We start from the raw sequence: 13165 nt of genomic DNA, 5'->3' as shown, positions 1-13165 counted from the left end.
GGAGTGCCGTTAGCGAGACGGAGCAGGAGTGCAAAGTGTTACAAACAATAAGGAGAAGGCTCACGTGTGTCTCACGTGGATTGGGATTACATTTTTTTTGCCCGCTGAAAACATCGTTTATTGGCCAGTGACAGAACAGACGGAATTTTCATACAAAATAACTCCAAATTTAGTGCAGTACGGTGAATGACGTGCAATTAGAATTCACACCCAGCAGTGTCTACTATGTCCTTGTAATGAGCTAGACGATCTTAAGCAATTATATCACACAAAACATCACTACAAAAAAACCAACAGGCCAGAAATGTAGAAAAAAGCAAAAACATTTAATAGACCTTAATAAATGGCGGATTCACAGAGTGTTCGATGCAAACACAGCACTCTGACTGTAGAGGGTGCTACAACAGTAGCGATTTCGCTGGTCCATCATTGCCATACTGCCTAGAGAGGTGAGACAGCAGGTGAGAGACGCAGATCTCAAAGTGAACAACACAAAACAACAAAGAAACAACAAAGTGATGGTGTTTACATCAAGCTGAGGATGGACAAGGTCAACGCTCAACACACCCTGAACGGAGAAGCTCCCACACCTCTGCTCTGCAGACCGGCGAGCAGGCAGCGATGCAGGTCTCCCAGCACCACTACGGGTCGGTCAGACCTCTTGCTCTGGGTCAGAACCAAGCAGTAGTATGAAGGTGTGGCATCAGGGGAACCAGACATCAGGATAGCTGGTGTAGTCCAGAACAATGGGGAAGTGTCCACAAAGAGGAGAGGATGATGTGGGGCCAACGGGTTAAACCCAGCGATAGGCTCACCCCCCCCCCCACACACACACACACTCCTGAAGCCCCTCGTCTTTCCCCCAAAGGTCCGGTGGAGTTCAAACCGTGGTCATCTCAGGGTTTCTTCATCTTCTTGACTGAGGAGGAGCTGGAGGCAGACTCCCGCCGTTTACGCTGTCGATCACAGTGTTTGGTGTTAAAAACGTTCTACACATTCACCGCCACAAAAATAAACCTGCACTTCTGTGGCTTCTGTGTGTAAAAGACAACAGCTTTTTCGCCACTAAAAGGCCACAGCAGACTCGTCAGAAATAACTAGTCGTGTGATCACATACCGAGTTGGGCGTGAGGGGGCCTCCCACCACGTCGATGATCTGTTCCTTGGCTTCGGTTTTGATGTCGTCGGCGCTGGGCCAGGCCTGCCCATCAGGACACCCGCCGCTCTCATTCTGGGGCGCAGTGGCGCCCCCTGCCTTCAGAAGAGCGTCATAGCGGTGGTGCAGCATCTGCTGCTCATACTCGCAGTTACTGTGGGCCTGCTTGAGCTCGTAGACCAGCACCAGGTCACTACGCAGCTCGTTAAACATCTGCACGATCTCCTCGGTGGGCATGGGGTTGAGATCTGGAGACCACGCAACACGTCTCCCATTACAATCACAGCATGTGGTCATGACTGATGCCTCCCTGGGAAGGAGAGCCACAGCCCTGAGCTCGGTGCTGCCTGGATCGGGCTGGGCCGGATCCAGCAGAGCTAAGAGGAAGGGGCGGAGCCTCTGTGCACACGTGCCCCTGGACTACAGTACCACCCCAGTTTAGTCTACTCCTTTATTTAACACGTGTGATTACACACTTGAACACTTGTTCTCAGCTGACTGTGTGGATCAAGGTACATGAGGACTAGGACTGGGATTAGGAGTATGCAGTCACCCCAGCCTGTTAGATCACTTGTATACAATGAACTAGATGAATGAACTAGATGAGCTCCATCCACACATGCTGGCTAATTACATTCATTTAGCAGGAATTAACTCACTAGGGGTAATTAACTGGTATACAAATTCTTCGAAAGTAGGAGCAGGTTTGATGTTTATGATGCATTAAGATAATATTAAATCATATTTATCTATTCAATAAGCATCTATTAGATCAACATTTATCAGGGTAATGCCAGGGGTTTTTTGAAATCCACTTTTCAAATATCCCTCACCTACGCTGGCTAAATGAATCAGAAGAGCAGACTGATGAGAATAACATGGCGGTAGCAGGAGGGGCTCCACATCTGCTGGACGTGCGTGCGTCTCCGAGCTGGAGATACTCACCCACTCCCTGCTCCGTCAGGATCTGCTCGATCGCTTTGATCTTCTTCTGTCCCACAGAGCTCGGCAACTTCATCTGGAACAAACACACGGCCATTAAATTCCTTCAAACCAGCAGAGACTACTGACAAAATATATACAATGAACATCAATGAACATTCCACAAACTAAACCCACAAGTGGGGTCACTTCATGCAGAAGAAAATTACACTGTGAAACTCGTTTAACGCAAAACAATAACTTGCACAGCTCTTATGCATAGTTAAATCTTATGCATAGTTAGTCTTCACAATTTTTTGATATAGGTAAATAAATAAAATGTTAGTGGCTAACCATTCATTACACACATTAAAGAGGTAACAGGCTGCAGCCCTTCTAACTGTGTTGCATGTACAGTGATTAACACAGACACTAAAATATCTGGGAGAAGTTCAGCCATCACTCATCCATCCTCACACACCACAGCAGGAGTTGTGTACTGTATTACTGTACAAGAGATCAGCGTTACACTGGAGAAACCAAGAGAAGACCTGCTGGTGGGTTTGTTGAACACCATCGGACCGTCAGGATTAAAGATGCGTCAATTCCAGTGTCAAAGCATTTTAATACTTATTGAATTAATGACACATCGGTTTGCACTGCCAGTTGGAATGAGGAAACTCAAAGAAAAAGTAATGATATACACTACTGGAAAATTAGATCCCCGTGGAATGAATGTGATGATTTAAACATCTACTGTTTCATATATAAACTGTTTCCCTCCCAATCTTTCACTACAGTACACCGTACTCAGTCACTCTGAATCTTCACAAGATCTCTGTGCTTCATACATTCACATAATATATACACACAGGGCAAATCTGCAGATCTGAATTCCATGAGGTTGTGCAGAGGGTCATTAGCACCTTTAAACCCAGAAGACTACACGAGGGGCAGGAAGTGAGAGGAGATGAAATGAGGTCATCCTTCAGCAGTAATGCCCACGGAGCAGGTTCAGCCAGCCGAGCGGAGGGCAACATCTCAGCGCAGGGCATCATGAGCTCGCTCTTAACACACCGCACGCACCGCAGACCCCTTCATCAGTCTTCATGACGAATGCGGTTAATGCGGAAGCCGCACAGTTCTACCTGTAGCTCTGCGAATGAGTCACCCGTCAGCCAATGGGAGGGAGTAACCCATCAGCCAATGGGAGAGCACCCTGCAGTACCTCCCAAGACACAGGGAAGCTTGTCAAAACCACAAACTTAAGAGATAAAACCCCTGTTGGTTCGGTCTTGGGTTTGAACGGAATCTGGCCCTGATATTTACCCTGGTGAGGGCACTGTGATCAGACACACTCACAGTTGCTCACAAACAAACACCCAACCTATTCTGCACTGACAATTCAAGGAACTCTAATGTTCTCTGCTAAGACAGGAATTATGGATACTCCAGCCAATACAAGCTGGCTGGAATAAGGCTGATTCATCTTCGGTCAATTCCACACTGAAGGTGGAGATGTGTGGGTTGGGGGCGTGGCTGTGGAGGTGTGGCTGAGGGACGAGGGCTGGACTCACCCTCTGGCTACGCAGTGACACTCCTGCTGATTTGAAGTCAGGGAATTTGATTCCTGCAGTCTCAGGTAGCGCCTGAAAGAGAACACAAAGTCTTGGTGGAGGTTCAAGACGGCAGGGCCTAGGCTGAGCCCACAGCTCCAAACCCCATGTTGGACCAGTGAGGCGCCGCACATGTGGGGTGTGAGGCTGCGTTTGTTACTTTAGTGTCTTCCCCCACTAGAACACAGCTAATCTGATTCACAAAATAATGTGTCGCTGGCTAAAGACCCCAGACTGGCGCGGCGTTCTTGGTACCGGACCCAGACCCTGGACCGGCGCGGTTACCGGTTTCTCTGCCTCCCGTTTCTGGGGCAGTTTCTTCTTGGTGGCCTTGCGCTCGGCGCGGCGCAACTCGGTGGTGCTGTCGGCCGCCGTGATCAGCTTCTGCAGGTCCTGCGTCTTCTTCTCACGCTCCTTCTTGCGCATCTCGATCTTGCGAAGCTCCTGGATCAGGTACTCCTCTTCCGCCACCTACACAGGGGGGGCAAACACCAGCGTCCTGGGCCTTACTTGCAGCATTTCAGACCAAGACATCTCAAGGCACGTTATTTACTTTTGTGGATAGGCTGCCCCCTACAGGTCATACAACGTTTAGGTGCATTGAGGATAATTTACTGAAGCTCCCACAAAACCTACAGGACTGGTTCCGAGCTTGGTCAGTCAGCACCACACAGTTTACATTGTGCTAATCAGTTTAAGACTGTCCTGTAAACCCTATCAGAGCCAGTGACCCAGACCCAGGATTTACATGACAGTCTTTGCCGCCCGCGTACATGTTCTCCCCCCGTACCTGTTCAGGTTTGCTGGCACCCCCCCACGTACCTGTTCAGGTGTGCTGGCCCCGCCCCTCACATACCTGTTCAGGTGTGCGGTTGAACAGGCGCTCCAGCTGCTCCTTCCTGCGGCGCTCGTGTCCGGCGTCGTACACGTACACCTTGGGCTCTGCGCCCGTCACTGCACGCACCTTCACCAGCTTACCACAGATGTTGTAATAGCGTTCCTTCAGATCCTCCACAGAGCGCTTCTACAACACACACACACAGATGTTGTAATAGCGTTCCTTCAGATCCTCCACAAAGCGCTTCTACAACACACACACACAGATGTTGTAATAGCGTTCCTTCAGATTCCTTCACGGAGCACTTCTGGTGACGGGGAGGGCACCCGCCATTACAACACACACACACACTCACACTCATGTGGAAAGAGGCATCCATTACACAGACTGTCCCTACACCTTCACCAAGCTAAACACACGTCTGCTGCCTTTGTTGGACAGGAGGACAAAATCAGAGTTACTCTGTACTGCTGGTGGTCATAGCGGTCATGGATGATGATGAATCGCAGGTCAAAGCGCTTGCAGAGGTCAAACAGGTGGTCCGTCTCTGCTTTAGTCCAGCCATCGTCATGGAGATACATCTGATACTCTTGCTCCGAATAGACAGGCACCTGCACGGTCTGTGGAAAAAATGAATGTAGAATATATTAAATTCTGACCTTACACATGCCCCGCCCTCTCCCTCCATAACCTCACACATGCCCCGCCCTCTCCCTCCCTGACCTCACACATGCCCCGCCCTCTCCCTCCCTGACCTCACACATGACCCGCCCTCTCCCTCCCTGACCTCACACATGACCCGCCCTCTCCCTCCCTGACCTCACACATGCCCTGCCCTCTCTCTCCCTGACCTCACACATGACCCGCCTTCTCCCTCTTTGACCTCACACATGACCCGCCCTCTCCTTCTTTGACCTCACACATGCCCCGCCCTTCCCTGGGGGCATCTTCGCCCACCTTGTTGAAGCGAGCGAATGGGTAGTCCTTCCCCTCCTCCACGGCGCGTCTCCAGTGGTGGAACACGGCCCCGTCCTTGCGGGCGGGGTTACTGAAGGACATCCACTTCCACGGCCGCACCCTCTTACAGCCCAGCTTGGCCTTCACCGTGCGGTAGCCCTGAGTGGTGTCGCTAGGCAACAGGGGAGGAGCATCCCTGCAGAGTGAGCGGGAAAGACAGAATAAGTAAAACAGTGAACACAGGGAGAAAATGAAACAAACAGCGAGAGAGAGAAAGAGTGAGAACTGAGTGTGTTTCTGCAACAGCAGAGATCACCACTGACGCTGGATCTAGAGCAGGGGTCGGCAACCTATGGCACGCCGAGGCATAATCACTGGCACACGCCACGCTGGACCAGCATCAGCAAAAAAATAATAATAAAAGATCTGAGAGAGCACGATCCTCCAATGGAAATCGCTCCTCAACGCTCTGCACTCAACACCCGCCACAGACCCATGTTTAAGAAACATTTCGAGACAAAAAACGACCAGGCATATAAAGACCCCACCGAAAGAGCCGAAGCTGTTAAACGTGCCATGGCTAGATATGGCAAACAGTCCAGCTCTCTTAAAGTAGGGTGACTAAACGTCCGTATTTCCCGGGACATGTCTGTATTTCATGTCCTGTCACGGGCATCCCGGTATTTTTTTGAGGAAATGTCCTGGTTTTTCAATTACCTTCATTGGACTATTAAAATTTAAATTTACAGCCACTACGACCACACGGCGCTGCGTGTGACATAATCCCTGAGCTGCGTCAAGGCTGGATTATTTATTATGGATTAAACTTTCGTGAGTGACCATAGCGCGACTCCGCACACCTCGCGCAAACAGCGGAGGCGTTTATACTTGGCGCGTCAAATTCTTTGCAGTGTTCTCCAAAACGATATGTTGTAGTATAAAGAAACACCCTTCAAAAACAGGGGAAGGAACATTTACAGCGTGACTGTCAGTACGCAACATGCAACCCCCCGGCTCTCCAATCTTATTTGTTGATAGTGGCACACTCATTGTTTAGAAATGTTGAAGTTGGCACTCCATGTCTCAAAGGTTGCCTACCCCTGATCTAGAGCATCAGGTCAAGCAATAGTTCAAGGCCCATTCAGATCAAACAGGAGTTACGTTGTACTTTTTGTCTGAGTACAGCAGCGCATAGACTTCTCTGTGCATTCCCTCCGGTCTCTTGAATGTCAGCGTCTCTGTGGTTTTCTTGACCTTTTTCTGAAAATCAAAAGGACGAAAGTGTCAGATCAATGGCTGTTGACGTCTCTGTAATACGCCTGCCTCAAGAAATAACAGAAATCATTATTCAATCAACAGCAGTTATTAATCAGTAGTCGCTCCAGTGTAAAGCAGCAGAGGGATGTGACCTTGTCTGAGTTTATAATATCCTTCTTGCTGATGGGTCCTGTTTCATTATCCGGTCCTGTCAGCTCCAGAATGTCTCTCACATCAGCGCCAGTCGCCATGATCTAAGCATATGAATGAACATTTAACTGAGCCACACGGACCTGTGGTCCACACTGGAGTCACACATACACACACCTACGGTCCACACTGGAGTCACACACACCCACCTACGGTCCACACTGGAGTCACACACACCCACCTACGGTCCACACTGGAGTCACACACACCCACCTACGGTCCACACTGGAGTCACACACACTAACCTACGGTCCACACTGGAGTCACACCCACCAACCTACGGTCCACACTGGAGTCACACACCCACCTACAGTCCACACTGGAGTCACACACACACACACACTACACTGGGAGTCTCTCTCTCTCTCACACACACACACACACACACACACACACACACACACACACACACACACACACCTATAACCCTCATGAATTGTGCTGTGCGCCTATGCGGCTAGTGAGCTAGCTGCCCTACCTGGGCTCATTATCAAGCAACATGCCAGGCGTGCTGGTACATTAGCCATTTAATTTGTATAGTTGTTTTAACGCGTAGTTTCATTTGGCGACTGGACTCGGTTGATATGAGACCTGAAATAATTCACTGTGAGTCCAGCTGGCAGTCGAGCGCAAGGAGGGTTAGCTAGCGGCTAACGCTACATGAATAAACGAGACCTAACGTAGCTCATACGATACTCTACGGGAACGGAACGCGTATTTACCTTGTCTATAGAAATCGGTAACAAAAATAGAGAACAGTAATCACTCACTTGAATCACTGTTTTCGTGTCTCAACTAATTATCCGTGTTCCGTTGGAGTCGCGAGCAGGTTTACTAGCGCTTGCTCGTGATTCCGTTGTTGACGGGTTTGTTTCAGCCGTCTCACCATCTGTATATGTTCGCCCCCTAGCGGTGTGGAGTATGTTCGATTAGTTTAATAAAGTCAAAAACCTAGCCACTAGGGTGCACACACCAGTGTATTTTAGTGCCGGTCCTAAGCCCGGATAAATAGGGAGGGTTGTGTCAGGAAGGGCATCCGGTGTAAAAACTGCGCCAAATCAAATTATGCGGATCAAAAAGTCATGTCAAAAGGCAGTCATGGCCTGGTGGTTAGGGAGCTGGTCTTGTGACCGGAAGGTCATGGATTCGATCCCCAGACCTGAGGTCATGACTGAGGTGCCCCTGAGCAAGGCCATTAACCCTCAATTGCTCACTTGTATAAAAAATGAGATAAAAATGTAAGTCGCTCTGGATAAGGGCGCATGTGTAAATGCTGTAAATGTAAAAATAGAAATTCCATACCGGTGTTCTGTCGAGTTGTGCTACTAGCAAACTAGATGTAAAGCACAACTCTACAGAACACCGGATTGGTCGAGGCCTGTGTTAACAACGACCTCCACTGGTGCTGTTGTCCAACAGGGCATGTTGGGACGAGGAGGAGAGGGGAAGAGGGTTCTGAAGCTGAAGGAGAGGAGGCAGAGCAGGAAGGTGGAGGTTAGAGTTGTTAGAGTTGGTATGTTGAATATGAGCTCGATGACAGGTAAAGGGAGAGAGCTAGCTGATGTGATGGAGAGGAGGAAGATAGATATACTGTGTGTACAGGAGACCAAGTGGAAGGGGAGCAAGGCCAGGAGAATTGGTGGTGGCTTCAAACTCTTCTATCATGGTGTAGACAGGAAGAGAAATGGAGTAGGGGTAATCCTGAATGAGTTTAGTAAGAGTGTAGTGGAGGTAAAGCGAGTAAGTGACAGGGTGATCTGTGTAAAGTTAGAGATTGATGGGGTGATGATGAATGTCATCAGTGCTTATGCTCCTCAGGTAGGTTGTGATGTGGAGGAGAAAGAAGAATTCTGGAGAGAGTTAGATGAAGTTGTTTAGCAGGTTCCTAAAGAAGAGAGAGTGGTTATTGGAGCAGATTTAAATGGACATGTTGGTGGAGGGAACAGTGGTGATGAGGAGGTGTTGGGTAGATATGGTGTTAATGAAAGGAATACAGAAGGACAAATGGTGGTAGATTTTCCTAAAAGGATAAAGATGGCTTTTAAGCAAAAGGAAGAGCACAGGGTAACGTATAAGAGTGGGGGAAGATGCACACAGGTCGACTATATCCTCTGTAGGAGACGAAACCTGAAAGAGATTAGTGATTGCAAGGTGTTACCAGGGGAGAGTGTAGCTAAACAGCATAGGATGGTGATATGTAGGATGGTTTTGGAGGTGAAGAAGAGGAAGAGAGTGAGAGCGGAACCTAAGATCAGGTGGTGGAAGTTAAAGGATGAGGACTGTGGTGTAAAATTCAGGGATGAGGTGAGGCAGGTACTGGGTAATGGTGGTGGTGTTCTGGATACCTGGGATGAGACTTCAAATGCAGTAAGGGATCTGGCTAGGAAGGTACTTGGTGTGACCTCAGGACAGAGGAAGATAGACAAGGAGTCGTGGTGGTGGGATGAGGAAGTTCAGGAAAGTTAGAGAAGAAAGCGGTTGGCTAAAAAGAATTGGGATTTTCAGCGAGATGAAGAAAGTAGGCAGAGGTACAAGGAGATGTGTCATAAGGTAAAGAGAGCAGTGGCAGAAGCTAAAGAGAAGGCATATAGCCAGCTGTATGAGAAGTTGGACACTAAGGAAGGGGAAAAGGATCTGTACAGATTGGCCAGACGGAGAAACCGTGATGGGCAGGATGTGCAGCAGGTTAGGATGATAAAGGATAAAGGTGGTAGTGTGTTGTCTGGTGAGGAGAGTGTCTTGGGAAGGTGGAAGGAGTATTTTGAGGAACTGATGAATCAAGAGAATGAAAGGGAAAGAATGTTAGAAGAGGTAGAGGTTGTGAATCAGGAAGTGCCTCAGGTGAGCAAGGAGGAAGTAAGGGGTGCAATTCGGAGAATGAAGTGTGGGAAGGTAGTTGGACTGGATGAAATTCCAGTGGAGGCATGGAAATGTTTGGGAGAGACAGCAGTGGAGTTTTTGACTGGGTTATTTAACAGAATCTTGGAAGGTCAGAAGATGCCTGAGGAGTGGAGATGAAGCATAATGGTGCCAATTTTCAAGAATAAGGGCGACGTTCAGAGCTGTAGTAATTATAGGGGAATAAAGTTGATCAGTCACACCCTGAAACTCTGGGAAAGAGTAGTGGAAGCTAGGCTTAGAGGAGAGGTAGAGATCTGTGAGCAACAGTATGGATTCATGCCAGCTAAGTGCACCACAGATGCTATGTTTGCTTTGAGAGTGTTAATGGAGAAGTATAGGGAAGGACAGAAGGAGTTACATTGTGTGTTTGTTGACTTAGAGAAAGCTTATGATAGAGAACTGAGACAGGAGCTGTGGTATTGTATGAGGAAGTCAGGAGTAACAAAAGTATGTGAGGGTAGTGCAGGATGTGTATGAGAACAGTGTGATAGCAGTGAGATGTGCGGTAAGAATGACAAACGGGTTTAAAGTGGGGGTAGGGCTACATCAGGGATCAGCCCTGAGTCCCTTCCTGTTCACAATTGTCATGGACAGACTGACTGACAAGGTTAGGCAGGAGTCCCCTTGGACTATGATGTTTGCTGATGACATTGTGATCTGTAGTGAGAGTAGGGAGCAGGTGGAGGTGAGCTTGGAAAGATGGAGATATGCTTTGGAGAGCAGGGGAATGAAAGTGAGCAGGAGTAAAACAGAGTACATGTGTGTGAATGAGAGGGCAGACGGTGGTCAGGTCCAGCTACAAGGAGTTGATTTGGTGAAGGTTGACGAGTTTACCTACTTAGGGTCAAGTAATGGAGGAAGTGAAAGAGAGGTAAAGAAGAGAGTACAGGCAGGGTGGTGTGGATGGCATAAAGTGTCTGGGGTGATCTGTGATAGAAGGGTGTCGGCTAGAATGAAAGGAAAGATCTATAGGACAGTAGTGAGACCTGCTATGTTGTATGGACTGGAGACAGTGACACTGACAAAGAGACAGGTGAGGGAGATGGAGGTGTCTGAGATGAAGATGTTGAGATTCTCATTTGGAGTGATGAGGAAGGATAGGATGAGAAATGAGTTTATTAGATTAAACATGTAGCATGTTTTGGAGATAAAGTTAGAGAAGCGAGATTGAGATGGTTTGGACATGTACAGAGGAGGGAGGAGAGGTATATTGGTAGGAGGGTCTTGAGGATGGAACTGTCAGGCAAGAGGAGGAGAGGTAGACCTTTTTTAGGTTTATGGATGCAGTGGTAGAGGATATGAGAGTGGCTGGTGTGTCAGTGGAGGACACTCAGTACAGGGCCAGATGGAGGAGTTTGATACGCTGTGGCGACCCCTAAACGGGAATTGCCGAAAGAAGAAGAAGTAGTTTAACAAAGTCAAAATGAAGTACATTTGAGTTCTCTGTGAAACTTTATTTATTAGTTACAAACAATGGGTAGAATTTTAATATTAAACAGAAAGGAATATACATGCAGTTGACCACAAAATAAATAAATCAAACGCCATTCAATTCACATTTTTTTCCTTAACCTAAAAATCTAATTACACATGAAAGTCACACAAGTAAAATGTCACCGTTTCCAAACTCATAGATGCATAGATGTTCTAACAAGGTTTTCTGCTTTATTAGCATAGGGATTCCCAACCTTTTGAAACTCGCAATCCACTTAATTAACCCACCATTGAATGTTCCTCGGCCCACATGATAATTTAATAGAAAATTTTTAATCTAAACAAATACAACACAATAATCAATGTAGTATATCGTAGAGCAAATTGTGTGATTTCAATTCAATTATATTTTAGTTTTTTTTTAAGTATGTTAAACAATAGTTACACATATGAAAGTCTGTGTTGTGGAGATCTTCGATAGTTAAACAATGATGCCCAATTGAACGAAACTCTATACATTATTAAGCACAAGTTTTCAGACTGTCATGCAAAATTTCTTCAAGATCAACCAAGATGCTCCTGCCTACAGTGGCACATGATGGTACTGATTCTCTTTGACATGCAGGGAAAAAACACACAAAAAAACACCCTAAAACACTCTAAAATTACAATTAAACACCATGTTAACAGTGATAACCATTTCCCCCAGTGGTGAAGAACTCTGACTTTTCCTCTGCCAGCCGTCTCCTGCTGTGCTAGTCCAGTGGGAGTGTCACTCTGGTGCGGACACGGTCCCGTTTGGCCTCCCGTTCCCTGAGGAAGGCTTGCAGTTTGTGAGTGGAGAAGTAGACCACAGAGCTGCTGTGTGTGGAGGGGCCCCGCTCCCCCTGGACCCAGGGGTCCTGGAGGCACTCAGCTGCTGACGGCCGTCCCCTGAACATACACATACACACTCAGAGCCTCACCTGTCTGACACGTACATGCTCGGATCCTCACCTGTCTGACATGTACACGCTCGGATCCTCACCTGTCTGACACGTACACGCTCGGATCCTCACCTGTCTGACACGTACACGCTCGGATCCTCACCTGTCTGACACGTACACGCTCGGATCCTCACCTGTCTGACACATACACGCTCGGATCCTCACCTGTCTGACACGTACACGCTCGGAGCCTCACCCGTCTGACACATACACTCTCGGATCCTCACCCGTCTGACACATTCACGCTCAGATCCTCACCCGTCTGACACATACACGCTCAGATCCTCACCCGTCTGACACATTCACGCACAGATCCTCACCCGTCTGACACATTCACGCTCAGATCCTCACCCGTCTGACACATTCACACTCAGATCCTCACCTGTCTGACACATTCACGCTCAGATCCTCACCCGTCTGACACATTCACACTCAGATCCTCACCTGTCTGACACATTCACGCTCAGATCCTCACCTGTCTGACACATTCACACTCAGAGCCTTACCTGCCTTTCTAGGTGTTGTGTGCATATGCACAATAACTGACCAGGATAACTGACCCCAGGACCGTTGGTGAGTCCCAGGCACTCACCAGGCCTTGGAGTTCAGCGTGCTCTTCAGGAAGTTGATGGCCCCTTCAGACAGACCTGGATAGCAGCGCCCAAACTGTATCTTCCCTTTCCTGATGTTACGGTCCCTTTCCCAACTGAACTCTGCATGGAACGGGCCATCTGCACTCAGCCTGGCACGACCAACACCACAGAACCAGAACCAGGAGTAGTCATTATTTATTCATGAAGTGAATGAGTTTTTTGGTCTGTTGTACAATATACTGGCAAACTGGCATAAAGTGTGTATGTATGTATGCTGCATATTACATATACTAGAT

General features: G+C 48.0%; 2 protein-coding genes across 2 annotated transcripts in view; both read right to left on the bottom strand.

Moving 5' to 3' along the window:
• Positions 1 to 305: 305 nt before the first annotated feature.
• Positions 306 to 7876, bottom strand: dmap1 (DNA methyltransferase 1 associated protein 1). The gene is made up of 11 exons (XM_077004366.1): positions 7726 to 7876; positions 6898 to 6999; positions 6657 to 6748; positions 5489 to 5684; positions 4993 to 5151; positions 4550 to 4717; positions 3979 to 4164; positions 3655 to 3726; positions 2102 to 2174; positions 1118 to 1404; positions 306 to 956 (listed from the first exon to the last, which is right to left on the bottom strand). Exons 2-11 carry the CDS (start codon positions 6994 to 6996, stop codon positions 897 to 899), a joined length of 1392 nt encoding a protein of 463 aa, XP_076860481.1. The 5' UTR covers positions 6997 to 6999; positions 7726 to 7876; the 3' UTR covers positions 306 to 896.
• A 3431-nt stretch (positions 7877 to 11307) lies between these two features.
• The window catches only part of obscna (obscurin, cytoskeletal calmodulin and titin-interacting RhoGEF a), a 43490-nt gene continuing 41632 nt past the window's right edge, over positions 11308 to 13165 (bottom strand). Inside the window, exons 73-74 of the mRNA XM_077004364.1 lie at positions 12869 to 13018; positions 11308 to 12223 (exon numbers count right to left, since the gene is read on the bottom strand). Coding sequence (XP_076860479.1) covers positions 12046 to 12223; positions 12869 to 13018 — 328 coding nt within the window. The 3' untranslated portion in view covers positions 11308 to 12045. The remainder of the gene's footprint in view (positions 12224 to 12868; positions 13019 to 13165) is intronic.

Source organism: Brachyhypopomus gauderio, chromosome 4, assembly GCF_052324685.1.
Source record: "Brachyhypopomus gauderio isolate BG-103 chromosome 4, BGAUD_0.2, whole genome shotgun sequence".
NCBI lineage: Eukaryota > Metazoa > Chordata > Actinopteri > Gymnotiformes > Hypopomidae > Brachyhypopomus > Brachyhypopomus gauderio.
The sequence above is the reverse complement of the archived record's forward strand: the minus strand, read 5'-3'. Positions and strand labels throughout refer to the sequence as shown.